Here is a 19,014-nt window from a genome sequence, read left to right on the forward strand (position 1 = left end):
GGTACAAGTAGCACCCAGGAAGTGGCAGCCACGCTTCTGCTGGCCGGTTCCCTGGTTCAGGGTCATGGGCCTTCCAGATCCACACCTGTGGTCCAGACTCTGCTGTCTGGCTGCCTGTTGGATCTTCTGACAGGGATGACCATGAGTCTTCTCAGTCCAGACATGTCTCCACCTGGACTTAGGGTCTGTTCCCCAGGAACCAGCTCCCCCTTCCTGTCCATCGCTCAGTCCTTCAAGCCCAGAGGACCCTCCTGTGGCCTCATTTTCAGTCAACTCTCCCATCGCTAGACTTTGCCCTTGGTTCCCACCATGGTCACGTTTGACAGTCCACGGAGGGACGGTTTGCCCCGTTCCACATCATCTCATGCACCACAGTTGGCTTCGTTTTCCTGAAGTCACCTCTGAAGTCACCTTGCCATTTTGGCATCCGTGGCTCCCAGTGTGCGTGCAATCGGACTCTTCAGAACCATGTTCCAGGCCCTCCGCAGTCTGAACCCTCCAGAGTCGGCTTCAGCGGTACCAGTGTATTCATCAGGGCCAACCTCTTGCGTCCTGCATGCTGAGACCCTGCTGCAAATGAACCTTTTCCTTCCTCACACCCTGTGACTGTTTGTTTCTTCCATGTGAACCCTTGAGGGCAGCCCACCCACTTCGTTTTTGGTATTTGTACGAGTCCTACATATTGTAACAGTTTAAGAGCAGAGGTCGTGGAGTCAGATGACCTGGGTCCCTCTGGTTGCCCACCTGACCGCCGTGAAATCCTGGGCGAGTAACTTCACTCCCTGTGCTTTTATTTCCTCCATTGTCAATGAATCATAATGGTGCTGAGGCAGACATTTAAAAATAAATACGTATTTATTTACTCCAAGAAAAGTAACAGGCAAGGCAAGGGTTAAAAAGAAAAAAAAAACAGGCCGGGCATGGTGGCTCATGCCTGGAATCCCAGCACTTTGGGAGGGAGAGGCGGGTGGATCACGAGGTCAGGAGATCGAGACCATCCTGGCTAACACGGTGAAACCCCCGTGTCTACTAAAAATACAAAAAAGGCCAGGCACGGTGGCTCAAGCCTGTAATCCCAGCACTTTGGGAGGCCGAGACGGGCGGATCACGAGGTCAGGAGATCAAGACCATCTTGGCTAACACAGTGAAACCCCGTCTCTACTAAAAAATACAAAAAACTAGCTGGGCGAGGTGGCGGGCGCCTGTAGTCCCAGCTAACGTAGTCCCAGCTACTCAGGAGGCTGAGGCAGGAGAATGGTGTAAACCCGGGAGGCGGAGCTTGCAGTGAGCCTGAGACTGCGCCACTGCACTCCAGCCTGGGCGACAGAGCGAGACTCCGTCTCAAAAAACAAAACAAAACAGAAAACAAAACAAAATTAGCCGGGTGTGGTGGCGGCGCCTGTAGTCCCAGCTACTCGGGAGGCTGAGGCAGGAGAATGGCGTGAACCCGGGAGGCGGAGCTTGCAGTGAGCCTGAGATTGCGCCACTGCACTCCAGCCTGGGCAGCAGAGCAAGACTCCGTCTCGAAACCAAATAAACAAACAAAAAAACCAATTTTTTTTTTCTGCCTAGCAAGCTCACTTTAAGGACAGTTATAAGATAACGCTGGTTAAGAAGCCAAGGCTAAAGAAATGGGCTCCACACACCCGCCTTTTAGAGCAAGGTTGACGGAAAAAAGAAAGATTCCTTTACTGTTACTCCTTTCCCTGGCTTCTTAAGCATAACTGTGTTTTACAAATGTCTGGATTTAGCCAGTCCTTATTTTTCTTTTGACGCAGCTACAAGGCCACAAGTTATGCACTATATGATTAACTGCTTTTGTTTTACTGTTGTTAAGTCTGCTTATAAAAACCCCGCTCTGTCTTTATTCAGTGCTTAGCTTTATAGATGCAGATCCACGGAGCTGGTGCGTACCTAAAATAAACAATCCTTCTCTTCTCCATATCGGTCTCTCCGGTCCTCAGTTTCCCACAACAGTACAACTTAGATTTTAAATTTTTAGGACATTTTTCATGCAGAGCATGGTGGCTCATGCCTATGATCCCAGCACTTTGGGAGGCCACGGTGGAGGATTGTTTGAGGCCAGGAGTTTAAGACCAGCCCGGGCAACATAGCAAGACCCTGTGTTTACAAAAACATGTTCGAATCAGCCAGGCATGGTGGTGCACGCCTGTGGTCCCAGCTACTTGGGAGGCTGAGGCAGGGGGATCGTCTGCGCCCAGGAGTTCGAGGCTGCAATGAGCTATGTTTGCGCCACTGCAAACATAGCTCCTGGGCAACAGAGCGAGACTCTGTCTCTAAAAATCAAACAAACAAACAAAACCTTTTCTTTTTTTTTTTTTGAGACGGAGTCTTGCTCTGTCGCCCAGGATGGAGTGCAGTGGCCGGATCTCAGCTCACTGCAAGCTCCGCCTCCCGGGTTTACGCCATTCTCCTGCCTCAGCCTCCTGAGTAGCTGGGACTACAGGCGCCCGCCATGTCGCCCGGCTAGTTTTTTTTTTGTATTTTTTAGTAGAGACGGGGTTTCACCGTGTTAGCCAGGATGGTCTCGATCTCCTGACCTTGTGATCCGCCCGCCTCGGCCTCCCAAAGTGCTGGGATTACAGGCTTGAGCCACGGCGCCCGGCCTACAAAACCTTTTCAAGTGCACCAGTCTTAAGCATAGAGCTTGGTGAACATTGCCGTAGGTCTGCTTGTGTAACTAACACCCAGATCAAGATATGGAACATCCTCAGTGTCCCATAAAGTTACCTCCTGCCCCTTCCCAGCCAACACTCCCTGTCCCCATCATCCACCCCCAGACAACCACTGTCATGGACTTCTATCACCATCCATTTGTTTTTGCCTGTTCTTGAGCTTTGTATTTAGGCTGATGCAAAAGTAGTTTAGAACTGGACGCGGTGGCTCATGCCTGTAATCCCAGCACTTTGGGAGGCTGAGGCACGTGGATCACCTGAGGTCAGGAGTTCGAGACCAACCTGGCCAACATGGTAAAACCCCATCTCTACTGAAAAAAAAAAAAGGTCGGGTGCGGTGGCCCACACCTGTAATCCCAGCACTTTGGGAGGCCGAGGCGGGCGGATCACGGGGTCAGGAGATCGAGACTATCCTGGCTAACACAGTGAAATCCCCTCTCTACTAAAAATACAAAACATTAGCCAGGCGAGGTGGCGGGTGCTTATAGTCCCAGCTACTCGGGAGGCTGAGGCAGGAGAATGGTGTGAACCCGGGAGGCGGAGCTTGCAATGAGCCGAGATTGTGCCTCTGCACTCCAGCCTGGGCGACAGAGTGAGATTCCGTCTCAAAAAAAAAAAAAAAAAAATTAGCCAGGTGTGCTGGCGCGTGCTTGTAGTCCCAGCTACTTGGGAGGCTGAGGCAGGAGAATTGCTTGAACTCTGGAGGTGGAGGTTGCAGTGAGCCGAGATCGCAGCACTGCACTCCAGCCTGGGCGACAGAGTGAGAGTGTCTCAAAAAACAAAGAAAGAGAGAGAGAGAGAGAGAGAAAAGAAAGAAAGAGAGAGAGAGAGGAAGAAGAAGAAGAAGAAAGGAAGGAAGGGAAGGGAGGGAGGGAGGGAGGGAGGGAGGGAGGAGGAAGGAAGGAAGGAAGGAAGGAAGGAAGGAAGGAAGGAAGGAAGGAAGGAAGGAAGGAAGGAAGGAAGGAAGGAAGGAAGGAAGGAAGGAAGGAAGGAAGGAAGGAAGATTGATTTAGTGTAGTGAGGAAGGCTTGTTGAAAGCCAAGACAGGCTGGAAGCGGAGCCTCTTGTACCAGTTAGCCAAGTTGTGAGCGCACAGAAGTGTTTGAAGGAATTGAAGGTGCTCCTCCAGTGAACACAGGAGTGATAAGAAACACCCCATTGCTGATATGGAGACAGTTTGAGGGTCGGATAGAAGATCAAACCAGCCACAGCATTCCCTTGAGCTGAAGCCCAATCCAGAGCAAGGCCCTCGTGCTCCTCAAGTCTGTGAAGGCTGAGAGAGGTGAGGACGCTGCAGAGGAAAGTTTGAAGCTGCCAGAGATTTGTTCATGAGGGGTCAGGAGAGAAGCCGCCTTTGTAACAGGAAAGGGCAAAGTGGAGCAGCAGGTACGGATGGAGAAGCTGCAGCCCGTTGTCCAGAAGATCTAGCAGAGACTGTAAAGGAAGGTCACTGCGCTAAACACCAGATTTTTGGCCAGGCGCCTAAATCTGATGGTGGCTCACACCTGAAATCCCAGCACTGTGGGAGGCCAAGGCTGGTGGATCACTTGAGGTCAGGAGTTCAAGACCAGCCTGGCCAACATGGTGAAACCCTGTCTTTACTAAAACTACAAAAATCAGCCAGGCCTGGCGGCGCACACCTGTAATCCCAGCTACTCAGGAGGCTGAGGCAGGAGAATCACTTGAACCTGGGAGGCAGATTGCAGTGAGCTCAGATCGCGCCACTGCACTCCAGCCTGGGCAGCAGAGCAGACTCTCAAACAACAACAATGGCAGCAAAACAAAACAAAAACAAAACATCAGATTTTCAGTGTAGACAAAACAGCCGTCTTTTGGAAGAAGACATATGTAGGACTTTCATCCTAGAAGAGGCGTCCATGCCTGGCTTCGAAGCTTCAAAGGATGGAAGGACAGGCTGACTCTCTTGTTAGGGGCCAAGGCAGGGGGTGAGTTTAAGCCAGTGCTCACTGAACATTCCGAATATCCCAGGGACTTTAAGAATAATGCTCAAACGATGGTATTCTTCACAGAAATGGAAAAAAATGCTAAAATGTATATGGAACCACAGCAAAAATAACAAAACTGGAGGAATCACGTTACCTGACTTTATTTTTTTGAGACAGAGCCTTGCTCTATCGCCCAGGCTGGAGTGCAGTGGCACAATCTTGCCTCACTGCACAACCTCCGCCTCCCGGGTTCAAGCGATTCTCCTGCCTCAGCCTCCCGAATAGCTGGGAATACAGGCAGGCACCTGCCACCATGCCCGGCTGATTTTTGTATTTTTAATAGAGTCGGGCTTTTACCGTGTTGACCAGGCTGGTCTCAAACTCCTGACCTCAGGTGATCCTCCCGCTCCAGCCTCCCAAAGTGCTGGGATTACAAGTGTGAGCCTCCGCACCCGGCCTCTTTGAGGACTTTGGATGCTGCTTTGGTGGAATAATGGTCAGGGCTGAGCTCCTTCAGCTGCTCTTCCCTCTCTCACTCCCATCCTCAATTCTTGGACAGAAAAGAAGTTTATCACCTACAAAATCAGCCTTTGTATCATCCTTGCGACGGGCTGGAGTGTGTCACTCCAGCCTGGGTGACGAGTGAAACTCTGTCTCAAAAAAAAAAAAAGAAAGAGAATAAAAAATAAAGTTAGTAATATTCAGCAATGATGTGGCCGGCAAGAGCCTGCAGAGGGTCATGGGCCAGGTCACCTGTCCTCACTGAGTCCTGAGCAGCTCCTGGCTCAGCCCACGAGGCTCTCAGGAGCAGGTCCCTGCCTCCTCTCCAGCATGGCCCTCTCCCCCTCTGCTCACTGTGTTCTAGCCCTCCCAGCTATTTATAGCCCCTTCCAGGGGCCCTGCTGTTTCCTACTGTGTGCCACTGCCAAGCCTCCTCTCACTGCCTGAAACTCTGCTCCTGTCCCCCACCCGCCTGGCAGGCACCCACACAGCTTTCAAGATCCAATTAATGACATTAATAATAGCAGCTGAGATGGATTGGGTGCTTCCTATGTGCTAAGTGCCTTAGGCGTGTTATCCAGTTTAACCCCCCCAGCGGCCCGTGCGCTTGATCCTGTGTCGTCCCCCGTTTCACACGCATGTGCTAAACCCATATCCATGTAGGAGCAGCCGCCCTGTGCCAGGCACTCTTCAGAGGCACAGAGAGGTTAGGAAGTGCCAGAGCGTGGGCTGGAACCTCCGCTGCTGGACCGCAGGGTCCCTGCCCTCAGCCATAGCAATGAACTGTCTTCCTTAGCGTGGCACCGAAGCCTCCCCAGCCACCTACCTCCTCGTCCCGAGGGTCGCCCACTGCCTCCCCTCTGCCTCGCCGGGCCTTTGAGGCCTCTGTCGTAGTATCTCGGAGATTTGATTGCTGATTGGACTACCTTTCTCTCTGGGCTGTAAGGATATTATTTGGAAACGTGTTCATTTCAAGCAGCAGAAAGCACAATGTCTAGGGACTTCCATTTCCCATTAGCAAGAAATGAGACAAGCTCTTCCTAGTGCGGCTTAGTAGCTGAACAATATGAGGGAAATGGCTCTGTTCTTTCTTTTATGTATTTATTTAATTTCATTTAATTAATTAATTTATTTTTATTTTTTGAGACTCATTCTGTCGCCCAGGCTGGAGTGTGGTGCCACGATCTCAGCTCACTGCAACCTCCGCTTCCTGGGTTCAAGCGATTCTCCTACCTCAGTCTCCTGAGTAGCTGGGATTACAGGTGCCCGCCACCATACCTGGCTAATTTTTGTATTTTTAGTAGAGACGGGGTTTCACCATGTTGACCAGGCTGGTCTCAAACTTCTGATCTCAGGTGATCCACCCGCCTTGGCCTCCCAAAGTGCTGAGATTACAGGTGTGAGCTACCGCACCGCTAATTTTTGTAGTTTTTGTAGAGATGGGGTTTTACCATCTTGCCCAGGCTGGTCTTGAACTCCTGACCTCAGGCGATCTGCCTGCCTCGGCCTCCCGAATTGCTGGGATGACAAGCATGAGCCACGTGCCCGGCCTCTGTTCTTTCTTGACCTCTTCCTGGGGCAGCGGTAAAGCCGCTGTAACTCCAGTCATCACCTATGAGTTCAAGGCAAAAAGTCCCTTTATAATCATCAAAGTCAGGGCCTTGCCAGAGGCCCCAGAATGCTTCACTTGGGTCTCACTGGCCAGAATGGTGTAGGGCGGCCATTCCTGGTTATAAGAGAGGCAGAGAAAGGGGGTATCTTGCCTGGGCCTGGGCTGTTGCCACTTCCTAGAACATGAGTGTAGAGTAAGCAAGGATGAAGGGAAGGTGGGTGTTGGGTGTCTGCCATGCCGTAGAGAGCGGAGACCGTATATTCATTTTTGACGAATTTCCGGAATCAGAATGCTCTAATGATTTCGTGTGGTAGCCTTCCAGCCTTTTTCCTATGCACATACGTTTTTACTTTTTTCAGACATTGTAACATACTGTACATTACCGTTATTAATCTTTTTGTACTTGATAAGATACTATTCATCATCCATATAGTTTTTAATGCTATATGGCAGCCCATCTTGTAGAAAAACCATAATTGACTCAACCAATCCCATAATTCAGGTTGTTTTTAATATTTCACACTTACAAACAGCCCTGTGACTTATAACTTTATTTTTATGTTCATTTATAATTAGTATCGTAGATCATAATCTTATTACGCTGGGTGTAAAGCTTGTACCAACCACTAAACCTCTTGATACCAGTTACCAGCTTGACTCTAGAAAAGTTGTGCCAGTTATAGGCAGTGTCCAAGAGTTTCTGCGAGTACCTGTGCCCTGACAACTATGGATATTGTCATTATTATCTTAAAATCCTTGCCAATTTGATACGAACAGTGAAAACTATATAGAACTTTACCTTTTCTTTGATTACAAATGAGGTTAACGTTCTTTTTAATGCACTCTGAATATCTGTAGTTCTCTTTTTAGTTTTCTGTTCATTTCTCTTACACATTTAGAAAGTTGAGGTTTTCATCTTTTCTCATTGGCTTGTAAAAGTGCATTATTGGCCAGGTGCGGTGGCTCAGGCCTGTAATCCCAGCACTTTGGGAGGCCAAGATGGGTGGATCACGAGGTCAGGAGTTGGAGACCAGCCTGACCAACGTGGAGAAACCCTATCTCTACTAAAAATACAAAAATTAGCCGGGCGTGGTGGTGCATGCCTGTAATCCCAGCTATTCGGGAGGCTGAGACGGGAAAATCGCTTGAACCTGGCAGGCGGAGGTTGCCGTGAGCTGAGATTGCGCCACTGCACTCCAGCCTGGGTGACAGCGAGACTCTATCTCAAAAAAAAAAAGTGCTTTCAGTATTCAAGTATTATCATAATATGCGGTACACAGGAAAGTTCCTAAGAGAGGGCACAGAGGAGGCAGATTTGAGGGCAAAACAGGATTTCATCAGGTGGACAATGGGTAAGGAGGGATATATGTGAGAGAGAGAGAGAGTGAGTGTGTGTGTGTGTGTGTGTGTGCGTGTGTGTGTGCATAGAGACAGGGTCTCCCTGTGTTGGCCAGGCTGGTTTCAAACTCCTGGCCTCACGTGATCCTCCTGCCTCGGAGGATACCCCACATCATAGTGCTGGGATGACAGGCATGAGCCACCGTGCCCAGCAAGGAGGGTTTTCTAGGCACAGGAGCAGCATGTGCAAAGAGGGGGGAGCTGTGTGCGTGTCAGGTACTGCATTTGTGTCTTAGTGCTGCGATTAGAGATTGCCATGAACTTAATGACTTAAAACAACAGAAATTGATGTTCTCGCAGTCTGAAGACCAGAAATCTGAAATCAAAGTCCCAGCCAGGCAGGCGGCGGCCCCTCCCCAGGCTGCCGGGGCAGAGTTCTCACTTACTCCCCTCTCCCAGTGTCCGGTGGCTCCAGGCATTCCTTGTTTGGTGGCAGCCCCACTCCAAACCCTGTCTCTGTCTTCTCCTCTGTCTGTGTCTGCCCCTTTCTTTTTCCATAGGGACACAGCATTGGATTTAGGACCCACTGGTTAATCGATGATGATCGATCTTATCTTGAGATCCTTAATCACATCTACAAATAATTGTTTTCCAAATAAGGTCATGTTCCCAGGTCCCGGGAATTAGAGTCTGGACATACCTTTTGGGGGCGGGGAGAGGCACTACTGAACCCACTGCAGGGAGCTAGAAGGAGTCTGACGTCACAGGGCAGGAGAATAGGACCCTGGAAAGGTGGAGCAGGTGCTGACCACATAGGGCCTTGAGCTGAGGAGCGGGGCTGTGCCCCTAAGTGATTGGGGAGCAACACGGTCCGATTTGTGACCTGGCTGCTGTGGGGAGGGTGCTGGAATTGTCCTTGTAAGAGTTGGTGAGGGTGGGGAGGAGCGGGGATGCCTCACAGGACAGGAGATGAGGGGCAGGAATGGGGCGGCATCTGGAATGGCTCCCAGGTTTCAAACCTATGTGTGTGGTCTGGTGTATTAACTTCGGGAAAAGGCTGAGTTTGAGGCTCTCAAAGGTGGAGATGCCCAGGAGTCTGCAGCCCAGACTTCTCCCGGGAGAGGAAGGTGAAGCGGGGTTGACGGAAGCTGGCAAGTACCAGTCCCTGCCACCACCCCCATTTTATCATGAACAATTTTAAGCACACAGAACAGTTGAAAGAATTCATTAGTGAACACCCAGTCACCTGCTGTCTAGAGTTCCCAATGGTTATTTTTCTACACTTGCTTTATCACACACCTGTCCATTTGTCCATCCCTCTGAACATCATCGTTCCATCTTGTTTTTTTGTTGTTGTTTGTTCGTTTTGAGACAGAGTCTCACTCTGTTGCCCAGGCTGGAGTGCACTGGCACAATCTCGGCTCACCACAACCTCCACCTCCCAGATTCAATCGATTCTCCTGCCTCAGCCTCCCAAGTTGCTAAGACTACAAGGCGCCCGCCACCACACCCAGCTAATTTTTGTGTTTTTAGTAGAGACGGGGTTTCACCATGTTAGCCAGACTGTTCTTGAACTCCTGACCTCGTGATCCGCCCGCCTCGGCCTCTCAAAGTGCTGGGATGACAGGTGTGAGCCACCGCATTCGGCCCATCTTATTTTTTATGTATTTCACAGTAAGTTGCAGAGAGTCGTCGTACACGTCACTCCAGCATGTCACTCACTGGAGCTCAACATTTACTGAAGTGAATGAGTCTTAAGCACTGCCTGATAAATCTTGATGAATGCATTCGCCTGTGTGCCTCAAGCCCCGTCCAGATATGGAGAACTTTTGTTATCTTAGCCCAGTGGTTCCCCTGTGCTCATTATAATGAACTCCTGTCCCCACTGCACCCTCCAGAGAGAACCATTTTTAAAAATTTTTTTCAGCCATGGATTAATTGTGTCTGTTCAGAACCTCATTCGTGTGGAAGCGTGTGGGTTCTGGAACCTCATACATGTGGAAGCGTGTGGGTTCCGGAACCTCATACATGTGGAAGCGTGTGGGTTCCAGAACCTCATACATGTGGAAGCGTGTGGGTTCCAGAACCTCATGCATATGGAAGCATGTAGGATGTGCTCTTTCATGCTGCTTCTTCCATTTAGCATAATGTCTGAGAGGGTCACTTATGTTATTGTGCCTTTTCATTGCTGGATGGTATTCTGTTACAAGCATCTATAAGGTGCTTTTTTTACTTTTAAGTTCTGGGATACATGTGCCATGGTGTTTTGCTGCACCTATCAACCTGTCATCTAGGTTTGTTTGTTTTTTTTGAGATGGCATTTTACTCTTGTTGCCCAGGCTGGAGTGCAATGGTGAAATCTCAGCCCACTGCAGCCTCCGCCTTCTGGGTTCAAGTGATTTTCCTGCCTCAGCCTCCCGAGTAGCTGGGATTATAGGCTCCCACCACCACGCCTGGCTAATTTTTTTGTATTTTTAGTAGAGACGGGGTTTCACCATATTGGCCAGGATGGTCTTGAACTCCTGACCTCAGATGATCCTCCTGCCTCAGCCTCCCAAAGTGCTGGGATTATAGGCATGAGCCATTGCTCCTGGCCCCATCGTCTAGGTTTTAAGCCCTGCATGCATTAGGTATTTGTCCTAATGCTCTCCCTCCCCTTGCCCCCCCACCCTCCAACAGGCCCCAGTGTGTGATGTTCCCCTCCATGGGAACAGCAATTTTTAAGGGATAGGTAGAGAAAGAAGATTTTGCCAAGGAGCCTGAGAAGGAACAGTGACAGTCACAGGAAAAGCACCAAAGTGGGGTCGTCAGGGAAAAATCACCTTAGGTTTGACTGCGGATAATAGAAAAACCAAGTAACAGAGGCTTAAATAGCATTGGCATTTTTTCTTTCTTTTATGTAAAAACATTCAGAGGTACTCCATCCTGGGGTGGGCTCCACTGTGCCATCAGTGACCTGGACTCCCAGCTTTCTGCTCAGCCATCTTCAGTGCTGGCTTCTATCCTCGGCTCACCTCATGGTTTGGGATGGCTGCTGGGGCTCCAGCCATTCCATCAACTCTCCAAACCAGCAACAGAAGGAGGAACAAGGGCAGTGTGGGTAGTGTACCTTTTGGCTAAATCAGTCTCTTTCAGCAGCTTCCTCCAAGTTCCACACGTATCCATGTAACCTCTCCTGGGCCAGAACGTCATCATATGGCTCACACCATCAGGAAAAGTGTCTTTGAACTAGCCGCTGGGTGCACTGCCCCTCTGAATACAGTAGGATTTCTGTTAGTTGGCGGGGAAATGGATAGTGGCTGCCAGCAGCCTTGTCTGCCTTTTCTTCTTTTTTGAGATCTGGTATGCAAGCCACTGTCTGCTCAGCATACCCACCTGTGGCCGTTGGAGACTGAAGCCTGTGCTCAGTTAGGTCCCCGTCTTCCTCCCCCAGGGCTCCTGCCTTCTCTGAGGATTGGTTTCCCCATCTTTTCTGTACCCCTTTTCCTGGCTGGAGTCTCCTGGGCTCTCACGGTTTTGTGGGGGCAGAAATGAAAGGCCCTGGAAATGTTCGCAGACCAAGCACTTTTGCTGCGCCTGGGCCTCCCCCCGACCAGACCCCGTCCTCAGGGCCCCCATGTTCACCTCCATGGTCAGCCCCCCTTAACGAGGAGGGATATGGAAGGGGACTTCTCTGGAGTGAGATTCAGAGGGAAAGAGAGGGCATTTGAGACCTGCATTCAGATCCTGTGACCTTCAGCAATTGTATGTAAATTGGGGAAAGAAAGAAGTGCCTCCTCCCGAATCCTCCAGGCTGGAAGGAGCAGGAGATCGCAGGGCCCGTGGTCCTCTGCCCTGAGCAGGATGAACCGTGCACATGGGGAGACTGGCAGAGAGACCTTCAGCCGCCTTCCCTGCCGTCCCTTCCCCCCGTGCTGTCGGACGATCTCCCAAGTGTGTGGGTTCCATTCCTGCGACCCCTGGGAACTGGTCAGCGTAGAGGAGTCTGCTTGGTCGGCTGGAATCTAAACTGTGGGCAAGGCCGGGGTCTACTATTGCTTATTTTCCCTGTCCTTAACTCCAGGCACCAACAGGGCAGCCTGCAGCCTCCTGGAGAGGAGGAGGCAGGAGGGAGGGGCCGGTGGGAGGCTGCCCTCCATCCCCTCCTGTGCTTCTTCAGAGTGAGGGGGTCTCACCAAATGGCCAGACCCCTCTCGGAGCCAGACTCAGGCCAGCTGGGTGCTGCTGTGCCTCTTCCTCCTCCCCCTGGAAGGACCAGAGTCAGTTCACATCCTGCCAGCCACAGACACAGGTGTCATGGCCTCCAGGGCACTGGGCCTTATGTCCTAGGTGTGTGACATACACGCATCTCAGTGGGAGGGCGTCCTGGGTCCTGCCCAGGTGTGTGGCGTACACGCATCTCAGTGGGAGGGCGTCCTGGGTCCTGCCCAGGTGTGTGACGTACACGCATCTCAGTGGGAGGGCGTCCTGGGTCCTGCCCAGGTGTGTGGCGTACACGCATCTCAGTGGGAGGGCGTCCTGGGTCCTGCCCAGGTGTGTGACGTACACGCATCTCAGTGGGAGGGCGTCCTGGGTCCTGCCCAGGTGTGTGACGTACACGCATCTCAGTGGGAGGGCGTCCTGGGTCCTGCCCAGGTGTGTGGCGTACACGCATCTCAGTGGGAGGGCGTCCTGGGTCCTGCCCAGGTGTGTGACGTACACGCATCTCAGTGGGAGGGCGTCCTGGGTCCTGCCCAGGTGTGTGGCGTACACGCATCTCAGTGGGAGGGCGTCCTGGGTCCTGCCCAGGTGTGTGGCGTACACGCATCTCAGTGGGAGGGCGTCCTGGGTCCTGCCCGGGTGTGTGGCGTACACACATCTCACTGGTAGGCATCTCTGGGTCCTGTGGTTCTTCATACACAAGCCTGTGTAGGGAAAAAACTAGTCCATGTCCTCTGGCAGCTGAATGGGGCATTGGCTCAGGGATGAGGAGAGGCAGCCGACAGAAGCAGGTGCAGCGAGCCTGGGGGAAGCGTTCGGCTGCCAAAAGGCCAGATTGGGCAGAGCATGGCTGTGGCCAGGCTTCCCGGTGACCTGTTGACACCATTCTCTGGCTGCTGGTTGCCTGTGGGCTGGGGTGTTGTGACAGCAGAGGGAGGCGCTGGGGCCCCCGTGGAGAACTTGGCTGGCTGGGACTTGGCTGAAGCCTCGGACCTGAGACAGACGGTGCGATCCTCTGCTCATTCATTCACTCCACACACTTTCCTGAAAGCCTGCCACAGGTGGGGTCATGGATGCTGGCGCACAGTGATGACTGAGACGCCCACCTCCTACCCCAGGGGCTCAGGGACAAAGGGGCAGGATTCACTAAGGTGCTAGGGGGCCAGGTGCCATAGGGCGACCTGGAGGAAAGGATGTCTGGGCAGATGGCAGGGCAGGCTCAGCCAACCTCCCCAATCACACTGCACAAGATTCGAAGATGCCTGGCCAGGGAGTCCCGCCTGGAAGATACCCGGGGAGTGTTTAGCAAGCGGATGCCGCCACTGGGCAGTCCAGTGTGTAGGAAGCTCCTGCTGGCCCCAAGGCTGCCGGCACAGTGATGTTTGTGTCTCCAGGACACACTGTGGTGCCAGTTCCCGCTGGCCTGCACGAGTGCCAAGTCTTACCCCTGTCCGAGTGTGACAGGGGTGTCCATCCCCCCGCTGGCGGCCCCAGCCCAAGGAAGTCCACCACGGCCCCTGGAAGCAACACTGTCATGTTCTCCATTCCTGGTCGTGGCGGGTCAGGGCTGGGGAAGCAAACAAGCCAACGGGCAGGGGCCGGTTTGTGGGAGGGTCCCTCCTGCAGCCTTGCTGGTGGGGCTGGACGCAGGGCCCTTTCCGAGGCCACCCTCGTAACCCTTTCGGAAAGTGTGAAGCCCTGAGCTGCTGCCCTGCATACCCCCCTCGCTGCACGGGCTCAGCCTCCCGTCCCAGGGTGGGTGGGCTCCGTGCCTGGACTCTGGAGCCCGTGTGGTGCTGGCAGCCCTGGGGGGTTAAGTGGGCTGAACTTCCCAGTCGCCTTTCTGTCCCTCCTCCTTTGAAGGAAGCCCGTGTTGGGGTGATAGAAATAAGTGCCGGCTCCGAGGAGTCTGCTGTGAACCCCTGTCCCTGCCAGGCCTGGGCACAGCTTCCTCACCCACGCCCTGTTGCCTTGGACTCCGTCCTCCATGCAGGGCCTTGTTCTGAGGACTGAGGGCTCCCCTCCCACACCCCAGAACCTGCCCTGGCCCCCTGGAGGGAGTGGGCTCAGTACAAATGGTACCCAAGGGAGGGCCACAGGAAGTGACATCGCCCGGCCCCCCCCCCACCTCCTTATTCCCTATAAAAAGCAAAATGGTGACTCAGAGAGGAGAGTTGGAAGCGTCCTGCCTCCTGCTCCCACTGTTAATTTTTACACTTGGAATTAGGCAGAAGGCAAAGAAAACAGCAGCTTGAAATACGCGGCTGACATGCTCTTCAACGGGTAGCAACAGCAGAGCCGCTCCTCCCCGCCTCCCAGCAGCCCAGGAGCGTGCAGAACCCAGTGCCTGCCGGCTCTCCCCGGCCCCTCACCAGGCCCAGGCCCCCGCACAGCCCCCGTCTGGGCCAGGCGTGGATGGTGCGGCCGGGGCCATGGCAGCCGGGGGCCGCCGCCGGCGCCCACTGCGCTACCAGTCCCTGGCAGCTCTGGTGGAGGATTCTCAGTGGCCTTTCTTGTTCCTTGTCTCAGACTTCAGCTACGGGACGGACGAGTACGACGGAGAGGGGAATGAGGAGCAGAAGGGGCCCCCGGAGGGCTCAGAGACCATGCCGTACATCGACGAGTCGCCCACCATGTCCCCGCAGCTCAGCGCCCGCAGCCAGGGCGGGGGGGATGGCGTCTCCCCGACTCCACCTGAGGGGCTGGCTCCTGGGGTAGGTACACTGGCTTTTCCTTCTGGGTTTGGGGAGGGGTGACGGGAAGGCCTGGGCGTCGCAGGCCAGGCCCTGCTTGGGTTGGTCTTGAGAGATTGGGACTGGAGACATTTGGACCTGTCCGTTCTTGGTGCGTTGTCATCTCGTCCTGGCCCTGGGCCCCTCTCAGGCTCAGGCTCCCCTCCCCATCTGCTTTGCCAATGCTGCCACCCCTGTCTCTTCCCCCCCTACTAGCCATCTGCTCCCTGGGCCTCCCAGACCCCTCCCTGCCTCTTTCAGCTTTCCCCCGTTAGCCTCTTTCCTCAAGAGGACCCAAGAGAGAACCAGGCTCTCCTCCCCTCTGCACCCAGGCCGGGCAGTGGCTACATGCGTGGCCCGTGGGCTCCAGGTACTCGGATGCTGCCCCTGCAAAGCCAGCCTGGGCCTGGCACTCCCTGTGGGTGCAATGAGCTGCCCCTCCAGCCCTCCTCTGTTCACTTTGGAAGGGAATCAACTCTGATGGCATCCACCTCTCCTTGTTGACAGAGACGAGAGCTCTGCTCCGGAGAGAAGCCTTGTAGAAGGAATATTAAGTATGTACTCTGAGACAGGCCAGGGATAGAAACTGTGGAGGGTTTGCAGTCCTTGTCATTAACGTGTTCCTGGCGACAGGGACTGACGCTTTCTGGGTGCAGCTTGTGTGTGCGCATCAGAGACACATGAACGAGCAAAACAGATTCTGGGGGGTTGTTTGCCTGAAGCTGGGGAGAATCCAAGCTGGTCCTCTGGTCAGGGGTGTGTGTTGCAGGGGGCGGTGGGAGTGCCCCATCCTTGCTTGGTCAGGGCTTCTCCGGGCATGTTTTGTGGGGGGGGGTCTCCGTTCTGCCTTCTGATGTCCCCAGAGGAGCAATCGCTGAGACGCCACGGGCTGCCTCTTCCTCCTCCAGGGGCTAGTGCCCCCCACTCCAGCTGAGGCCGCCGGAACGCTCCCATTCTTGAGAACCCCCCTACTTCTTCCCTCGCCAGCCTCCCTGGCCACCCTCCACCCCCCACGGAGCTCTCACCCCCTCTTCACACACCGGGGTGGCTGTTATAGCCTTTGGCAACAAGGGCCTTGGCAACGGGCTTCCCACTTGGGGGAAGCCACATTGTTGCCGTGGCAACAGAGGCCGAGGCAGAGTTTAGCGGCAGCCCAGCCGTGCAGGTTTGGGAAGGGCTGGCCGGGGGCAGGCAGGTGGGAGGCAGATGGGCCTGTGAGGGGGTTGGTCGGTGTTGGGCCCCCCACAGCCGACATTCTGGGGTGTTGTTGCCCTGCCCTAAGACGGGGAGCAGGTTAGAGATGAGCATCTCGGACCTGCAGGGGCAGGTTTTTTGCCCTGGTCCTTTGGAGGCATTGGGCTCAGGGTACAAATAGTAACCCAAGGAGGCAGAGCAGGTGTTTAGGGACCTGAACGGGGGCCAACCAGGGGAGAGCAAGAAGAATACTTGCTCCCATCTCTGCCTTCAGCTCTCAGACCACAGCAGGACTCAGAACCCTGCCCTGGGGACTCGGCTCCCACCCCACAGTGAGCAGCTCTCAGACCACAGCAGGGCTCAGAGCCCCGCCCCGGGGACTCGGCTCCCACCCCACGGTGAGAAGCTGCAGGAAGATGCTGTGGGATCCCGGTGTGGGGCTAGGGTCTTTGCTGCTGCCTGTCCTGGCGCCACCTCCCTCTTTGCTCCCTGTCCCCGTGCCATGTCCTCATCACGTGACCACCACGGCTGGCATCTGTGTCTGTCGATCTTCCGATTCCTTGGTGCCGGCAGATGCCTTCTCTCGGGAGACAGATCACGGGCGTCACGCACAGATGCCCCCGCCTGGCGCTCTGCGGCTTCGGGGCAGAACTTGACTTAGTGGCTGTGCATCTTGCTTGGTGGCTCACGAGGGACCCACTTGGCTTGAGGACCCTGATATCCAGAGATGCTAGAGTGACCGCCCCCTAAAGTGCTTGTGGTTCTCAGGTTTGATGTTTACACTGTCAGCTAGAAGCCACGCAAGGCAGTGGTGGGGAGCACGCGTCCAGCCTGGGGATGATTCCCACAAAGGTCCTGTCCGGCGCACCTGCCTTCCCCCCGGGGGAGCGTTTCTGCGCTTTCCGCTGGGTCACTGGCCCCACCTAGTGGACTCTGCAAGTATTGCTGCTTACGCGGGGTGCCTGGAGGCCACTGACGCCGCTTCCTGAGTGCTTGGTTGGGGATGTTTTGGTTTAAAACACTACTAATAAAAGACCGAGGTTTCTGCGACTTGGCTGTGCTTATTTGGCCAAACAGGTCCCCTCCCCTACCAGGCTTCCTGCTGGGGCCTTGGGAACAGGGAGGACTTCTGGACCAAATCAGACAATTGTTCTAGATATTCAGATATCCAGCTTCTGGCACGGCCTCGTCGCTGAGCCTTCCACGCCCAAATACGCAGCCAACGGGAAGCCCAGGGTTGAGTCTTTGTGTTGGTCAGTGTTCTCTAGAGAAACAAAACCAATAGGGTGTGTGTGTTTGTATCTATATCTATATACGAAGAAATGTATTAGAAGGAATTGATTCAGGTGATGATGGAGGCTTAGAGGTTCTAATCCCTGCAGTCAATTGCTGGAGACCCAGGACAGCCAATATTAGTTCCAGTCCAAGTCCAAAGACCTGAGAGCTAGGAGAACCAGCGATGTAAATTCCAGCTCCAAAGCCAGTGGACTCGAGGCTCAAGAAGGGCCAGTGTTTCAGTCCGAGCCCAGAGGCTGGAGGAGGCCAGCATCCCAGCTCACACCCAAGGAGTCAGGCAAGAGGAGCTTCATCTTATTCTGCCATTTTGTTGATTTGGGTGTTCAGTGGATTGGATGAGGCCCAACTACACTGGGGAGGACTCTGTTTTACTCAATACAAATATCAACCTCATCCCAAATGCCTCACAAATATGTCCGGATTAATGTGTGGACAAATATCTGGGCACCTCGTGGCCTAGTCAAGTTGACCTAGAAAATGAAGTGTCACACTGTTACTCTCTCAGCTGCCCAGGATGGAAAGCAGTTAAGCTTTGCACAGATGAAAATCTACTGCTCTCAGGCCGGGTGCAGTGGCTCACGCCTGGAATCCCAGCACTCTGGGAGACTGAGGTGGCCAGATTACCTGAGGTCAGGAGTTCGAGACCAGCCTGGCCAACATGGTGAAACCGCATCACAAAAATTAGCCAGGTGTGGTGGCAGGCGCCTGTAATCCCAGCAACTCAGGAGGCTGAGGTGGGGAGAATCGCTTGAACCTGGGAGGCGGGTTGCAGCAAGCCAAGATCTTGCCACTGCATTCCAGCCTGGGTGACAAAACGAGACTCCATCTCAAAAGAAAAGAAAATAGAAGAGAAGAGAAAGGAAATCTACTACTCTTTAGCCGTGAGACACTGGGCAAGTGTCCTCACACCGCTGAGCCTCAGTTTCCTTATCTCTAAATAGCTCTAACTCCCCTGAAAGGTAGTGGGGAGGAGGCCCCACTGTGGGCAGCTCTCAGACCACAGCAGGGCTCAGAGCCCTGCCTGGAGGACTCAGCTCCCACCCCAGTGTGAGCAGCTGCAGGAAGGTGCTGCGGAATCTCAGCATCGGGGAGGCCTGCAGCGTCAGGCCTGGCTCACCGAAGTGCACAGCCCTTGGCCACCAGGGCCCTCGAGACTTTTCTCACCGGGTTTAGAGGGCTGGGGGACCAAGAGCATTGCAAAGACTGAGTCTGATCAATATCGGCTGCACAACGACCGAACCTGCTTTTGCAGTCAACCTCCTTTCTGCCGCGTGGGGTGGCCCCGGGTGAGGCCGGGTCTCTGCGGTGTTGACAGGGCATATGCTCCTCTCTCCTCAGCATGCCCTCCCACAGCCTTGCTCTCTGCCTTTGTCTTCATTTGTGTCCCCAAGACATGCACCCCACAGAGGTATTAGGGTGACACCTAAAGCTGTGTCCCACAAACCCTGCCCAGGTCCAGGCTGAGCAGGGCAGCACGGCAGGGCCAGGCCCACAGACCA

At 53.9% G+C, this 19,014-nt stretch overlaps 1 protein-coding gene across 5 annotated transcripts in view; it reads left to right on the forward strand.

Moving 5' to 3' along the window:
* Positions 1-19,014, forward strand: part of ABR (ABR activator of RhoGEF and GTPase) — a 232,595-nt gene that overhangs the window by 97,279 nt on the left and 116,302 nt on the right. For all 5 annotated transcript variants that reach the window (XM_030924178.1, XM_030924177.1, XM_010373487.2 and 2 more), the window contains exon 2: positions 14,823-15,007. In XM_030924178.1, the coding sequence (XP_030780038.1) occupies positions 14,823-15,007 (185 nt within the window). The remainder of the gene's footprint in view (positions 1-14,822; positions 15,008-19,014) is intronic.

Source organism: Rhinopithecus roxellana, chromosome 19, assembly GCF_007565055.1.
Source record: "Rhinopithecus roxellana isolate Shanxi Qingling chromosome 19, ASM756505v1, whole genome shotgun sequence".
NCBI classification, from domain to species: domain Eukaryota; kingdom Metazoa; phylum Chordata; class Mammalia; order Primates; family Cercopithecidae; genus Rhinopithecus; species Rhinopithecus roxellana.